Consider the following 12,832-nt stretch of genomic DNA (forward strand, 5'->3'; position numbering starts at 1 on the left):
GAAGGAAGGAAGGGAGGAAGGAAGGGAGGGAGGGAGGAAGGGAGGAAGGAAGGAAGGGAGGAAGGAAGGAAGGAAGGAAGGAAGGGAGGAAGGAAGGAAGGGAGGAAGGAAGGAAGGACACAGACAATGTTAAGGAAAGTCTTCTGAGAAATAAAGTGAAAAGATTTGCCCCAATATAGTGCAGCTAAATGACATTAATAAGCCACACTAGTGAAATGCTCTCCCAGTGATGGAAGAGAGATGGCGCTGTAGTGCATTCCTCCAGGATGATGACATTTTTTCTTGCTGTGGCCAGCGGTGGAGTCCTCTCTAGGGGCCCCGGGATGGGTATGGAGGAGCAGGACCGATATCACGCGGTTGTATCGCATCGCCCCTCTTTCTTGCTCCATTCTGAGTGGATACTTTTATTGTGTTTGAAGTTTATTAAAGTTGTTTTGCTGCTCTGCGTCGGAGGGGTGGGGGGATGGATGGGGTCAGGGGGGTAGATGGGGTCGGGGGGGTGGATGGGGTCGGGGGGATGGATGGGGTCAGGGGGGTGGATGGGGTCGGGGGCGCTGTTATCTATTTTTTTCCATCACAAACCAGTTCGGAGATCTCCCAGACTAATGTGGTTTATCGATGGATTTGTCTTCTCCGGGTCGAATTCTGCCATTCACACCGTTTATCCGGAATAAGTTGGTTTTATTGCGCACTTTGTTACTCTTCTACTTTTGTAAGAAACGTTTCCATGACTTACGCGCTTCCTCCGTCCTTCGCTTATCGGATGGCGGACTCGGCTCTCCGATGCCAATCTGGTTGATGGCGATGACACGAAATTCATACTCCACCCACGGACTCAGACCGACAACAGTAGCTGTGAATGATCGACCATCCACCACCTCCGGCACTGAGAGGAAATCACAAATACAAAGACATCCATTTATATAGAATTAGGAAATACATGTGATCATTCCCTCCAGCGTTTTCTCTAGAATTGTTACATTGTACGCTTCAAAGACGTATGTATGTCCTCTGCTCCTCAGCCCCAACTAGTGGCCACAATGTGGTATTTTAATGCCCATTTAGCACAGGAATGTGTTGCTGGAGGAATGGCTGTGCAAACGTTTTACCAAGAGACCCCAAAGTGTGACCAGTGACATAAATAAGTGACTTGCGTTGCTCCTGACAACCCCGAGATGAATTGTTCCAGGCAGAAGGCTCAGCTTCCTTCCCTGTCATACTATTCTGTGGTTTCAGCTGCTGTGCTAAATGCTTATCAGGCAATAGCGCCTTCCACAGGCTGAAGCTGGTACTGCGTCTTATTGATTATTACTGAGCAACAGGAAATAAAACTGTTCGATTTACTTCAAATCCAACAGCTGGAGCAGCAAATACTTTACTAATTTACTAATGACATCACTGAGAACGCAACCTATCCATTCACTAGAGAGCAGTGACATCACTGAGAATACAGCCTATCCATTCACTAGAGAGCAGTGACATCACTGAGAATACAGCCTATCCATTCACTAGAGAGCGGTGACATCACTGAGAATGCAGCCTATCCATTCACTAGAGAGCGGTGACATCACTGAGAACGCAGCCTATCCATTCACTAGAGAGCGATGACATCACTGAGAATGCAGCCTATCCATTCACTAGAGAGCGGTGACATCACCGAGAATGCAGCCTATCCATTCACTAGAGAGCGGTGACATCACTGAGAATGCAGCCTATCCATTCACTAGAGAGCGGTGACATCACCGAGAATGCAGCCTATCCATTCACTAGAGAGCGGTGACATCACTGAGAATGCAGCCTATCCATTCACTAAAGAGCGGTGACATCAATGAGAATGCAGCCTATCCATTCACTAGAGAGCGATGACATCACTGAGAATGCAGCCTATCCATTCACTAGAGAGCGGTGACATCACTGAGAATGCAGCCTATCCATTCACTAAAGAGCGGTGACATCAATGAGAATGCAGCCTATCCATTCACTAGAGAGCGGTGACATCACTGAGAATGCAGCCTATCCATTCACTAGAGAGCGGTGACATCACTGAGAATGCAGCCTATCCATTCACTAGAGAGCGATGACATCACTGAGAATGCAGCCTATCCATTCACTAAAGAGCGGTGACATCAATGAGAATGCAGCCTATCCATTCACTAGAGAGCGGTGACATCACTGAGAATGCAGCCTATCCATTCACTAGAGAGCGATGACATCACTGAGAATGCAGAATATCCATTCACTAGAGAGCGATGACATCACTGAGAATGCAGCCTATCCATTCACTAGAGGGCGATGACATCACTAAGAACGCAGCCTATCCATTCACTAGAGAGCAGTGACATCACTGAGAATGCAGCCTATCCATTCACTAGAGAGCGGTGACATCACTGAGAATGCAGCCTATCCATTCACTAGAGAGCAATGACATCACCGAGAATGCAGCCTATCCATTCACTAGAGAGCGGTGACATCACTGAGAATACAGCCTATCCATTCACTAGAGAGCAGTGACATCACTGAGAATGCAGCCTATCCATTCACTAGAGAGCGGTGACATCACTGAGAATGCAGCCTATCCATTCACTAAAGAGCGGTGACATCAATGAGAATGCAGCCTATCCATTCACTAGAGAGCGGTGACATCACTGAGAATGCAGCCTATCCATTCACTAGAGAGCGGTGACATCACTGAGAATGCAGCCTATCCATTCACTAGAGAGCGATGACATCACTGAGAATGCAGCCTATCCATTCACTAAAGAGCGGTGACATCAATGAGAATGCAGCCTATCCATTCACTAGAGAGCGGTGACATCACTGAGAATGCAGCCTATCCATTCACTAGAGAGCGATGACATCACTGAGAATGCAGAATATCCATTCACTAGAGAGCGATGACATCACTGAGAATGCAGCCTATCCATTCACTAGAGGGCGATGACATCACTAAGAACGCAGCCTATCCATTCACTAGAGAGCAGTGACATCACTGAGAATGCAGCCTATCCATTCACTAGAGAGGGGTGACATCACCGAGAATGCAGCCTATCCAATCACTGATGAGAATTTTCCGAGCTCCTCCTCACCTGTGCTGACTGCCTGCCATCCCACGGAGAAGGGGGTCCTGGCCTGGATGACATACATGGTGATGGGGCTGTGGTTGTCCACTCCCGGCATCCATGACAGCTGTGCGGTGGTGTCAGTGATCTCCTCCACCGTCAGGGCATCAGGTGGGCCGGGAGGTCCTGAAATATACAAAGAGGAAATGAAGAGCTACAAACAGATGAAAGAGTCCCTGTCACTGGAACATCCAGTGTGCAGAATCCTTGCATGGTGCTGGGTGCCTGTCCAACCCTCCATTGGGTACAGATCCAAGAGCCCCACGACTGCTGCTGCTGGGTGCCGCCATCTTGGATGTGATGTCAGCAGCCCAGCAGAGTCAGACTCTATATTACTCCCTTTCATTCTCCTGACAGCAGCTGCATAAAAGGTTATGTAGGGAGGTGAGGGTCAGAGGAGCTGGCCCAGCACAGACATTATTTAGACACTGACAGAAGAGAAGAGATCTATAACGTGAGGGGTGACTGAGGTAAGAAACTGAATCTTCCTGGACTAGTCCAATCAGGGACGGGACAAGGGGTGGGCAGGAGGGGCGGCTGCCCTGGGCGCGGTGCGGACTTGGGGGGTTGCGCTAGAAGAGGTGGTTTATAGGGGGGATTTGTAATAGGAGGGTCGATGTGTGTTCGTGGGGGGGGGGGATTAGTGCTAGGAGAGGTCATTTGGAGGGGTAGAGGATTTGAGCTGGGAGGGGGGATTAGGGAAGGGAGAAGATTTGAGCTGGGAGGGGAATCTGGGGAGGGAAAGGATTTGAGCTGGGAGGGGGATCTGGGGAGGGAGAGGATATGAGCTGAGAGGGGGGATTAGGGAAGGGAGAGGATTTGAGCTGGGAGGGGGATCTGGGGAGGGAGAGGATTTGAGCTGGGAGGGGGGATCTAGGGAGGGAGAGGATTTGATCTGGGAGGGAGGATTTGGGAAGGGAGAGGATTTGAGCTGGGAGGGGGATCTGGGGAGGGAGAGGATTTGAGCTGGGAGGGGGGATTTGGGAAGGGAGAAGTTTCAAGCTGGGAGGGGGATCTAGGGATGAAAAGGATTTGAGCTGGGAGGGAGGATTTGGGAAGGGAGAAGATTCAAACTGGGAGGGGGGATCTGGGAGGGAGAGGATTTAAGCTGGGAGGGGGGATTTGGGGAGAGAGAGGATTTGAGCTGGGAGGGGGAATCTAGGGATGAAAAGGATTTGAGGTGGAAGGGGGGATTTGGGAAGGGAGAAGATTCAAGCTGGCAGGGGGGATCTGGGGAGGGAGAGAATTTGAGCTGGGAGGGGGGATTTGTGGAGAGAGTGGATTTGAGCTGGGAGGGGGGATCGGAGGAAAAGGATTTGAGCTGGGAGGGAGTTTTGACTGGCAAAAGGAATTCATGCTTAGGAGGTAATTTTGATGATTCAATTTTTAGGGGGGGGGGGGGGGGTTGCAGGGATTTTTGCTGACATTTTTTTTTTTTTGGGGGGGGGGGGGAGGGAGTACCATTTGGTATCTTCATCCTGGGCACACAATGGCCTTGACCTGCCACTAAGTCCCCTGCTGACCTTCCTGCCCCTCCTTACCCCGGACGATGAGATCGGCCCCCGCGGACAGCTTGTCTACGCTGGTGTGGACCAGGCAGATGTATTTCCCAGCATGCTTCAGTTGGATGCTTCTTATCATTAAATCTCCGGCCGAATCTTGCTGAAAACAGAAAGAAAAGGTGAGAAAAGTCCCATCACCGGGAAATCGATGTCCCCACCCCCACACTGACCCCAACGGTGTCACCGGCATGGGAGGCCAAATCCACTGCCGACTGGAGTCCGCCCCCATGCTCATAAACTCATACTCCTCCCACTCGCTCTCATTTGTATGGCGCTCATACTTACTCCTCCCACTCGCTCTCATTTGTATGGCGCTCATACTTACTCCTCCCACTCGCTCACATTTCTATGGTGCTCATACTTACTCCGCCCACTCGCTCATACTTACTCCTCCCACTCGCTCATACTTACTCCTCCCACTCGCTCTCATTTGTATGGCGCTCATACTTACTCCTCCCACTCGCTCTCATTTGTATGGCGCTCATACTTACTCCTCCCACTCGCTCTCATTTGTATGGCGCTCATACTTACTCCTCCCACTCGCTCACATTTGTATGGCGCTCATACTTACTCCTCCCACTCGCTCATACTTACTCCTCCCACTCGCTCACATTTGTATGGTGCTCATACTTACTCCTCCCACTTGCTCACATTTCTATGGCGCTCATACTTACTCCTCCCACTCGCTCATACTTACTCCTCCCACTCGCTCATACTTACTCCTCCCACTTGCTCTCATTTCTATGGCGCTCATACTTACTCCTCCCACTCGCTCTCATTTGTATGGCGCTCATACTTACTCCTCCCACTCGCTCTCATTTGTATGGCGCTCATATTTACTCCTCCCACTCGCTCACATTTCTATGGCGCTCATACTTACTCCTCCCACTCGCTCACATTTCTGTGGCGCTCATACTTACTCCTCCCACTCGCTCACATTTCTATGGCGCTCATACTTACTCCTCCCACTCGCTCTCATTTTTATGGCGCTCATACTTACTCCTCCCACTCGCTCACATTTGTATGGCGCTCATACTTACTCCTCCCACTCGCTCTCATTTCTGTGGCGCTCATACTTACTCCTCCCACTCGCTCTCATTTCTGTGGCGCTCATACTTACTCCTCCCACTCGCTCTCATTTCTGTGGCGCTCATACTTACTCCTCCCACTCACTCACATTTCTATGGCGCTCATACTTACTCCTCCCACTCGCTCTCATTTGTATGGCGCTCATACTTACTCCTCCCACTGGCTCACATTTGTATGGCGCTCATACTTACTCCTCCCACTGGCTCACATTTGTATGGCGCTCATACTTACTCCTCCCACTCGTTCACATTTGTATGGCGCTCATACTTACTCCTCCCACTCGCTCACATTTGTATGGCGCTCATACTTACTCCTCCCACTCGCTCATACTTACTCCTCCCACTCGCTCATACTTACTCCTCCCACTCGCTCACATTTGTATGGCGCTCACACTTACTCCTCCCACTCGCTCATACTTACTCCTCCCACTCGCTCACATTTGTATGGCGCTCATACTTACTCCTCCCACTCGCTCACATTTGTATGGCGCTCATACTTACTCCTCCCACTCGCTCTCATTTGTATGGCGCTCATACTTACTCCTCCCACTCGCTCATACTTACTCCTCCCACTCGTTCACATTTGTATGGCGCTCATACTTACTCCTCCCACTCGCTCTCATTTGTATGGCGCTCATACTTACTCCTCCCACTCACTCATACTTACTCCTCCCACTCGCTCTCATTTGTATGGCGTGCATACTTACTCCTCCCACTTGCTCACATTTCTATGGCGCTCATACTTACTCCTCCCACTCCCTCATACTTACTCCTCCCACTCGCTCACATTTCTATGGCGCTCATACTTACTCCTCCCACTCGCTCACATTTCTATGGCGCTCATACTTACTCCTCCCACTCGCTCACATTTGTATGGCGCTCATACTTACTCCTCCCACTCACTCATACTTACTCCTCCCACTTGTTCACATTTGTATGGCGCTCATACTTACTCCTCCCACTCCCTCATACTTACTCCTCCCACTCGCTCACATTTGTATGGCGCTCATACTTACTCCTCCCACTCGCTCATACTTACTCCTCCCACTCGCTCATACTTACTCCTCCCACTCGCTCAAAGTGTTCCCCGTCTTTCTGGAAGTCGATGAGTTGTCCATTGAAGACCCAGGAGAAGGAGATGTCCAGCGAGTGGTCATGTGACACCTGGCAGGGCAGGACGATGCTCTCCCCGACCGTGACGTCCATGCTGGATGGGGGGACCAGGACCTGCGTGGGGTCTGACACAGGACCACAGACATTACAAGCCGTACGTTTACCCAGCCGACCTTCCATTCTATCCAATGACTGATGGATCGGGAATCTGCAACTGCTAAACTCCTCCCCTCAGAGACAGATTAAGCAGGCTTCTTACAGTGCTCCTGGGAGGGTACAATGACATTGGCCTGACGTGGTCCATAGTGAGTCAATGAGGCCACAAGTGTCCCCGCCCCTTTGGGTACATACAGCTACAAGGAGGAGAATCTTCCACCCCACCTCACTGGTCTGGTGCTGACAGCTGCTGGGTCCGGATGGACCCAAACTCATCACTAATCAGAACTGAAGTAAAGATTTTTGTTTTCAGGCAGAGGAGCATTCTATACATTTCACGTCTACCTGTCTAATTATGACTGCTCTGCTGAAAAATGCCTCTTGTTTACAGAGCTCAATAGCTCATGCCTAAAGCTCAGGATGTGTTAGAGAAGCGGCTCCTCCTCTGTTCATGACTCTTCAGACCTTGGGAAAATCCAGGGGTTAGCGCCATACAGAGATCACAGGATTCCCCTGACAACGCCTTCATCTGCTTCTCTCTCCAGAACGAGGGAGACGTCTTTTTTTTCAGGTCATCATTTACTTTCTAGACTGAGAAGCCAACTCAGAGATGACACCATCATGTAAATCCTGGAGCCTGTGTAGTTCTTGGCTGTGTTCACGAATGTCTGACACAGATCAGCCTCTGCTGCAGCCTCTCACCTTTTCACTTGCTACAAAGTTACAATGTACAGTCTGATCACTGCGGGAGGGGAGACTGAGGCAATGCCTCCTCCTCCTTCTACAAAGTTACAATGTACAGTCTGATCACTGGAGGAGGGGAGACTGAGGAAATGCCTCCTCCTCCTTCTACAAAGTTACAATGTACAGTCTGATCACTGGGGAGGGTAGACTGAGGAAATGCCTCCTCCTCCTTCTACAAATTTACAATGTACAGTCTGATCACTGCGGGAGGGGAGACTGAGGCAATGCCTCCTCCTCCTTCTACAAAGTGCAATGTACAGTCTGATCACTGGAGGAGGAGACTGAGGAAATGCCTCCTCCTCCTTCTACAAATTTACAATGTACAGTCTGATCACTGGGGAGGGGAGACTGAGGAAATGCCTCCTCCTCCTTCTACAAAGTTACAATGTACAGTCTGATCACTGGGGAGGGGAGACTGAGGAAATGCCTCCTCCTCCTTCTACAAATTTACAATGTACAGTCTGATCACTGCGGGAGGGGAGACTGAGGAAATGCCTCCTCCTCCTTCTACAAATTTACAATGTACAGTCTGATCACTGGGGAGGGGAGACTGAGGAAATGCCTCCTCCTCCTTCTACAAAGTGCAATGTACAGTCTGATCACTGGAGGAGGAGACTGAGGAAATGACTCCTCCTCCTTCTACAAAGTTACAATGTACAGTCTGATCACTGGGGGAGGGGAGACTGAGGAAATGCCTCCTCCTCCTTCTACAAAGTTACAATGTACAGTCTGATCACTGGGGGAGGGGAGACTGAGGAAATGCCTCCTCCTCCTTCTACAAAGTTACAATGTACAGTCTGATCACTGGGGGAGGAGACTGAGGAAATGACTCCTCCTCCTTCTACAAAGTTACAATGTACAGTCTGATCACTGGGGGGAGGAGACTGAGGAAATGACTCCTCCTCCTCCCACAAAGTTACAATGTACAGTCTGATCACTGGGGGGAGGAGACTGAGGAAATGCCTCTTCCTGCCTGCAGCAGACTGATGACATCACCTCAGTCTATGCTGGGACCAAAGGTGGATGTTTAATGCTAGACGGTGGAGCTTTTCTGAGATGTAAAGGGTCCACTTTAGCCCACTGACCCCCCCGGAGTACTCAGAGAAGGATTCCTGACTATACTCTGAATTTCCTGCTCTGTGTCAGTGACTATGAAAGTATTGAAGTCGGAGGGTCAGCCAGGCGATTAGCATTTCTGCAGGAGGTCAGTGATGGAAGCCGCCCTCATTCTCCCAGGGAAGGTTCCTCTGAGTAGACCGTCTGGTATTCCGTTGCGGCAAATCCTCCTCATCATCCGTGGGATCAGGTGGAGGCGCAGAGCTCTCTATTCCTTGGATTACGTCTCTAATCTGCCCTGATATGTACAGCGCGAGGACGTCATCTTCCTCCATCCAGGACAGTTCATGGGAAGGTCAGGGAAGAGGCTTCCCACATTACGAGGATCCGGGGACCGCCAGAAATATGGGGCCCCAACACCCTGAAATCTGATTTGTTCCCCCGGAGAATACCACGAGGAACGACCTTCTGCAATCTCCAGGATTTATTCCTACAACCTTCCCACTATGAGGAAGAGGAAGATTCCTGGAGGCAGGAAGAGGAAACCTTCCACTGAAGTCATCCCTCACCTTTCACCACCAAAGTGCCGGTGCTGCTGGCCGTGCCGAAGTGATTGCTGGCTGTACAGGTGTAGCTGCCGGCATCCGCCTTGGTGAGGTTGAAGATCTTCAGACTTCCGTCATCCAAGACTGAGACTCTGGAATACAGAGAGGAGCCGGAGGTTATAGGAGGAAGGGGGGGGAGGGATGGATGGATGGATGGAGACATGGATGGATGGATGGATGGATGGATAGATGGATGGATGGAGACAAGGATGGATGGATGGAGACAAGGATGGATGGATAGATAGATAGATAGATAGATAGATAGATAGATAGATAATAGATAGATAGATAGATAGATAGATAGATAGATAGATAGATAGATGGATGGATGGAGAGATGGATGGATGGAGAAATGGATGGATGGAGACATGGATGGATGGATGGATGGAGGGAGACAAGGATGGATGGATGGAGAAATGGATGGATGGAGACAAGGATGGGTGGAGAATTGGATGGATGGATGGAAGGAGACAAGGATGAATGGATGGAGGAAGACATGGATGGATGGAGGGATGGAAGGAAACATGGATAGATGGATGGAGGGATGGAATGGATAGATGGATGGATGGAGACATGGATGGATGGAGACAAGGATGGATGGAGAAATGGATGGATGGATGGAGAAATGGATGGATGGAGACAAGGATGGATGGAGACAAGGATGGATGGAGAAATGGATGGATGGATGGAGACAAGGATGGATGGATGGAGAAAGACATGGATGGATGGAGGGATGGAAGGAAACATGGATGGATGGATGGATGGAGGGATGGAATGGATAGATGGATGGGGACCTTGCTCTGAATATTAGGAATGTGTTTTCAGTTTGTGGTTCCTCATCAGATGCGGGTGACTTCCTTTCCCTGATCTGTCCAATCACATCCTTCACACACCATCCACCCTCCAGAGAAGGTGAGCGCTCACAGGGGGACAATGGATGACTATCAGGGAGATTTCTGCACCAAAGCGCGAGGACGTTCCTGGCCAGAGGAAGTGACATCACACCCACACATTCTCCTTTAGATCTCCAGCAGCTACCAGAGGGAAGACTCCGCCCACTCTGGGGGTTCTGCTCATTTTGGGGGTTCTGCCCAGTTTGGGGGTTTTGGGGGATCTGCCCACTCTGGGAGTTCTCCTCATTCTTGGGGTTCTGCCCAGTTTGGGGGTTTTGGGGGATCTGCCCACTCTGGGGGTTCTGGGGTTGTCCAATCTGGGGGTTCTGTCCATTCTGGGGTCCCTTTGCATGTCACTTTTTCACAATAAATCTTTGCTGCAGAATGAGACGACCCCCCCGGCTGCTAAAGCTCAGCATGTTCAGCAATTTACAAGGTTTGTTTTTTGTTTAAGAACAACCCGCGTTCACTTTTTTCTCCCAAGCTGCAAATCTCCCGTAGGCTCCTCCCATCTACATGCACTTCAGCGACTGCGGCGCGGCCATGGCGAGCGTGATGTGCGTTTCCCTCCAAGATTTGTACTGATCTCTCGTCTTTATAGCTTACATTTAATCTGCTTATATTTTTCCATCCCCCTTCCCCTCCCCCTCCCCTCCCCTCCCCCCCTCAGCAACATGATAACAACATTTTACATAAAACCTTTCCATTTTTATTACATACCACAGTGATGTCATCACTGGGTCTCTGCGCTTCTCAATGTCATGCAGGCAGATCATGGCTGGTGGGAGGGGCCAGCAGGGGGCTGTACATAGTTCCTGAAAACATCCCAGCCCCCTGCCTCAGTACTCCTCTGCAGAGCCCTCAGTCCTGATGCACGCAGTGGGAGGAGTTATGCAAATATCAAAACGCCTTGATGGGTGGGTGTCAGTCTGGAGGAGTGAGCATTCCTATGTAGGCTGTATTTGCATAAGTAACACCCACATGTGATGCTGAGCCTCCATGATTGGGAGAAACTAAATCCAATAGATGAAAGGGGTGGGGCCGGGGATAGTCAGGCTGCAGAGGAAAGCGCTAGATGATGCTGGGCGTCCTCCAGCCAGGAAATGAGGCGGAGCTCTGACTGGCTGCAGCTTCCAATGCCAGCAGGTACACCTGTGCAAGACTGAAGGGGCGGAGCCAGTATACCTGTGCAAGACTGAAGGGTGGAGCCGCTACACCTGTGCAAGACTGAAGGGGAGGAGCCGGTACACCTGTGCAAGACTGAAGGGGCGGAGCAGGTACACCTGTGCAAGACTGAAGGGGAGGAGCCGGTACACCTGTGCAAGACTGAAGGGGAGGAGCCGGTACACCTGTGCAAGACTGAAGGGGAGGAGCCGGTACACCTGTGCAAAACTGAAGGGGCGGAGCAGGTACACCTGTGCAAGACTGAAGGGGCGGAGCAGGTACACCTGTGCAAGACTGAAGGGGAGGAGCCGGTACACCTATGCAAGACTGAAGGGGATGAGCCGGTACACCTGTGCAAGACTGAAGGGGAGGAGCCGGTACACCTGTGCAAAACTGAAGGGGCGGAGCAGGTACACCTGTGCAAGACTGAAGGGGCGGAGCAGGTACACCTGTGCAAGACTGAAGGGGAGGAGCCGGTACACCTGTGCAAGACTGAAGGGGAGGAGCTGGTACACCTGTGCAAGACTGAAGGGGAGGAGCCGGTACACCTGTGTAAGACTGAAGGGGAGGAGCCGGTACACCTGTGCAAGACTGAAGGGGAGGAGCCGGTACACCTGTGTAAGACTGGAGGGGGGATGGTGGTCTGATTTCTCATTGGCCGGTTGGATAGAAGGATATTTTGGAGTCGGGATTCTGTAGTGGAGATGAGGGACGGACAGGAGACGTCTCTTGGTGTGCCTCCCCCGCTGCACTCGGAGTTCCAGGAGAATATAATACATATAGGAAGGTGAGCGGCGAGATGGCGACACTTCAAAGACACGAAAGGTAACAACGCGATGCAGACAAGAAAGCGGAAGTGAAGGAACATTATTTTGCTTCCACTGTGTGATGAGACACCTAGGACTTGCTTTCCTCATTCGCTGCGTGCGATGCCAGTAATACGGAGTCATGTCAGAGCTGAGCTTCAAAGGCGGCAAATTGTTGGTGCCGCTCAGCTGGTGGCGCTGTGACTGAAGTCACCGATTTATTTGCCGTGTGCTGAGGTTCAGTATGAAAGGTTACGGCGGCGTATGCAGCTTCCGGGAAACCGGCGCCTGAAAAGCATAAGCCCAGCCCACATGGTCACCTGGCCGAAAAATAGAAGGACATTGCGCAGGACTGTGACCTGAAATAGGGAGACAACAAAAGGGACTGCAGGGGCTTCACGGGACGGAGATTGAGCTCTGCAGTCACTTTTGCAGAAGTTTGTTTTCCTATTCTAACAGGCTCTCTTCCTATGATCTCCAGCTCCATCTACTGGCCATAATGCAGTATTGTCCTGATTGAGTTATT

The 12,832-nt window shown here is 50.8% G+C and overlaps 1 protein-coding gene across 2 annotated transcripts in view; it reads right to left on the minus strand.

Moving 5' to 3' along the window:
* LOC149434319 (contactin-4-like) overlaps positions 1-12,832 on the minus strand; it is a 126,181-nt gene that overhangs the window by 26,594 nt on the left and 86,755 nt on the right. For both annotated transcript variants that reach the window (XM_089663821.1, XM_089663822.1), the window contains exons 11-15: positions 9,408-9,535; positions 6,832-7,007; positions 4,661-4,781; positions 3,087-3,245; positions 737-886 (exon numbers count right to left, since the gene is read on the minus strand). In XM_089663821.1, the coding sequence (XP_089519947.1) occupies positions 737-886; positions 3,087-3,245; positions 4,661-4,781; positions 6,832-7,007; positions 9,408-9,535 (734 nt within the window). The remainder of the gene's footprint in view (positions 1-736; positions 887-3,086; positions 3,246-4,660; positions 4,782-6,831; positions 7,008-9,407; positions 9,536-12,832) is intronic.

This window comes from Staurois parvus, unplaced genomic scaffold, assembly GCF_062004578.1.
Source record: "Staurois parvus isolate SC_StPar_1 unplaced genomic scaffold, SC_StPar_1.0 ptg001778l, whole genome shotgun sequence".
Taxonomy (NCBI): domain Eukaryota; kingdom Metazoa; phylum Chordata; class Amphibia; order Anura; family Ranidae; genus Staurois; species Staurois parvus.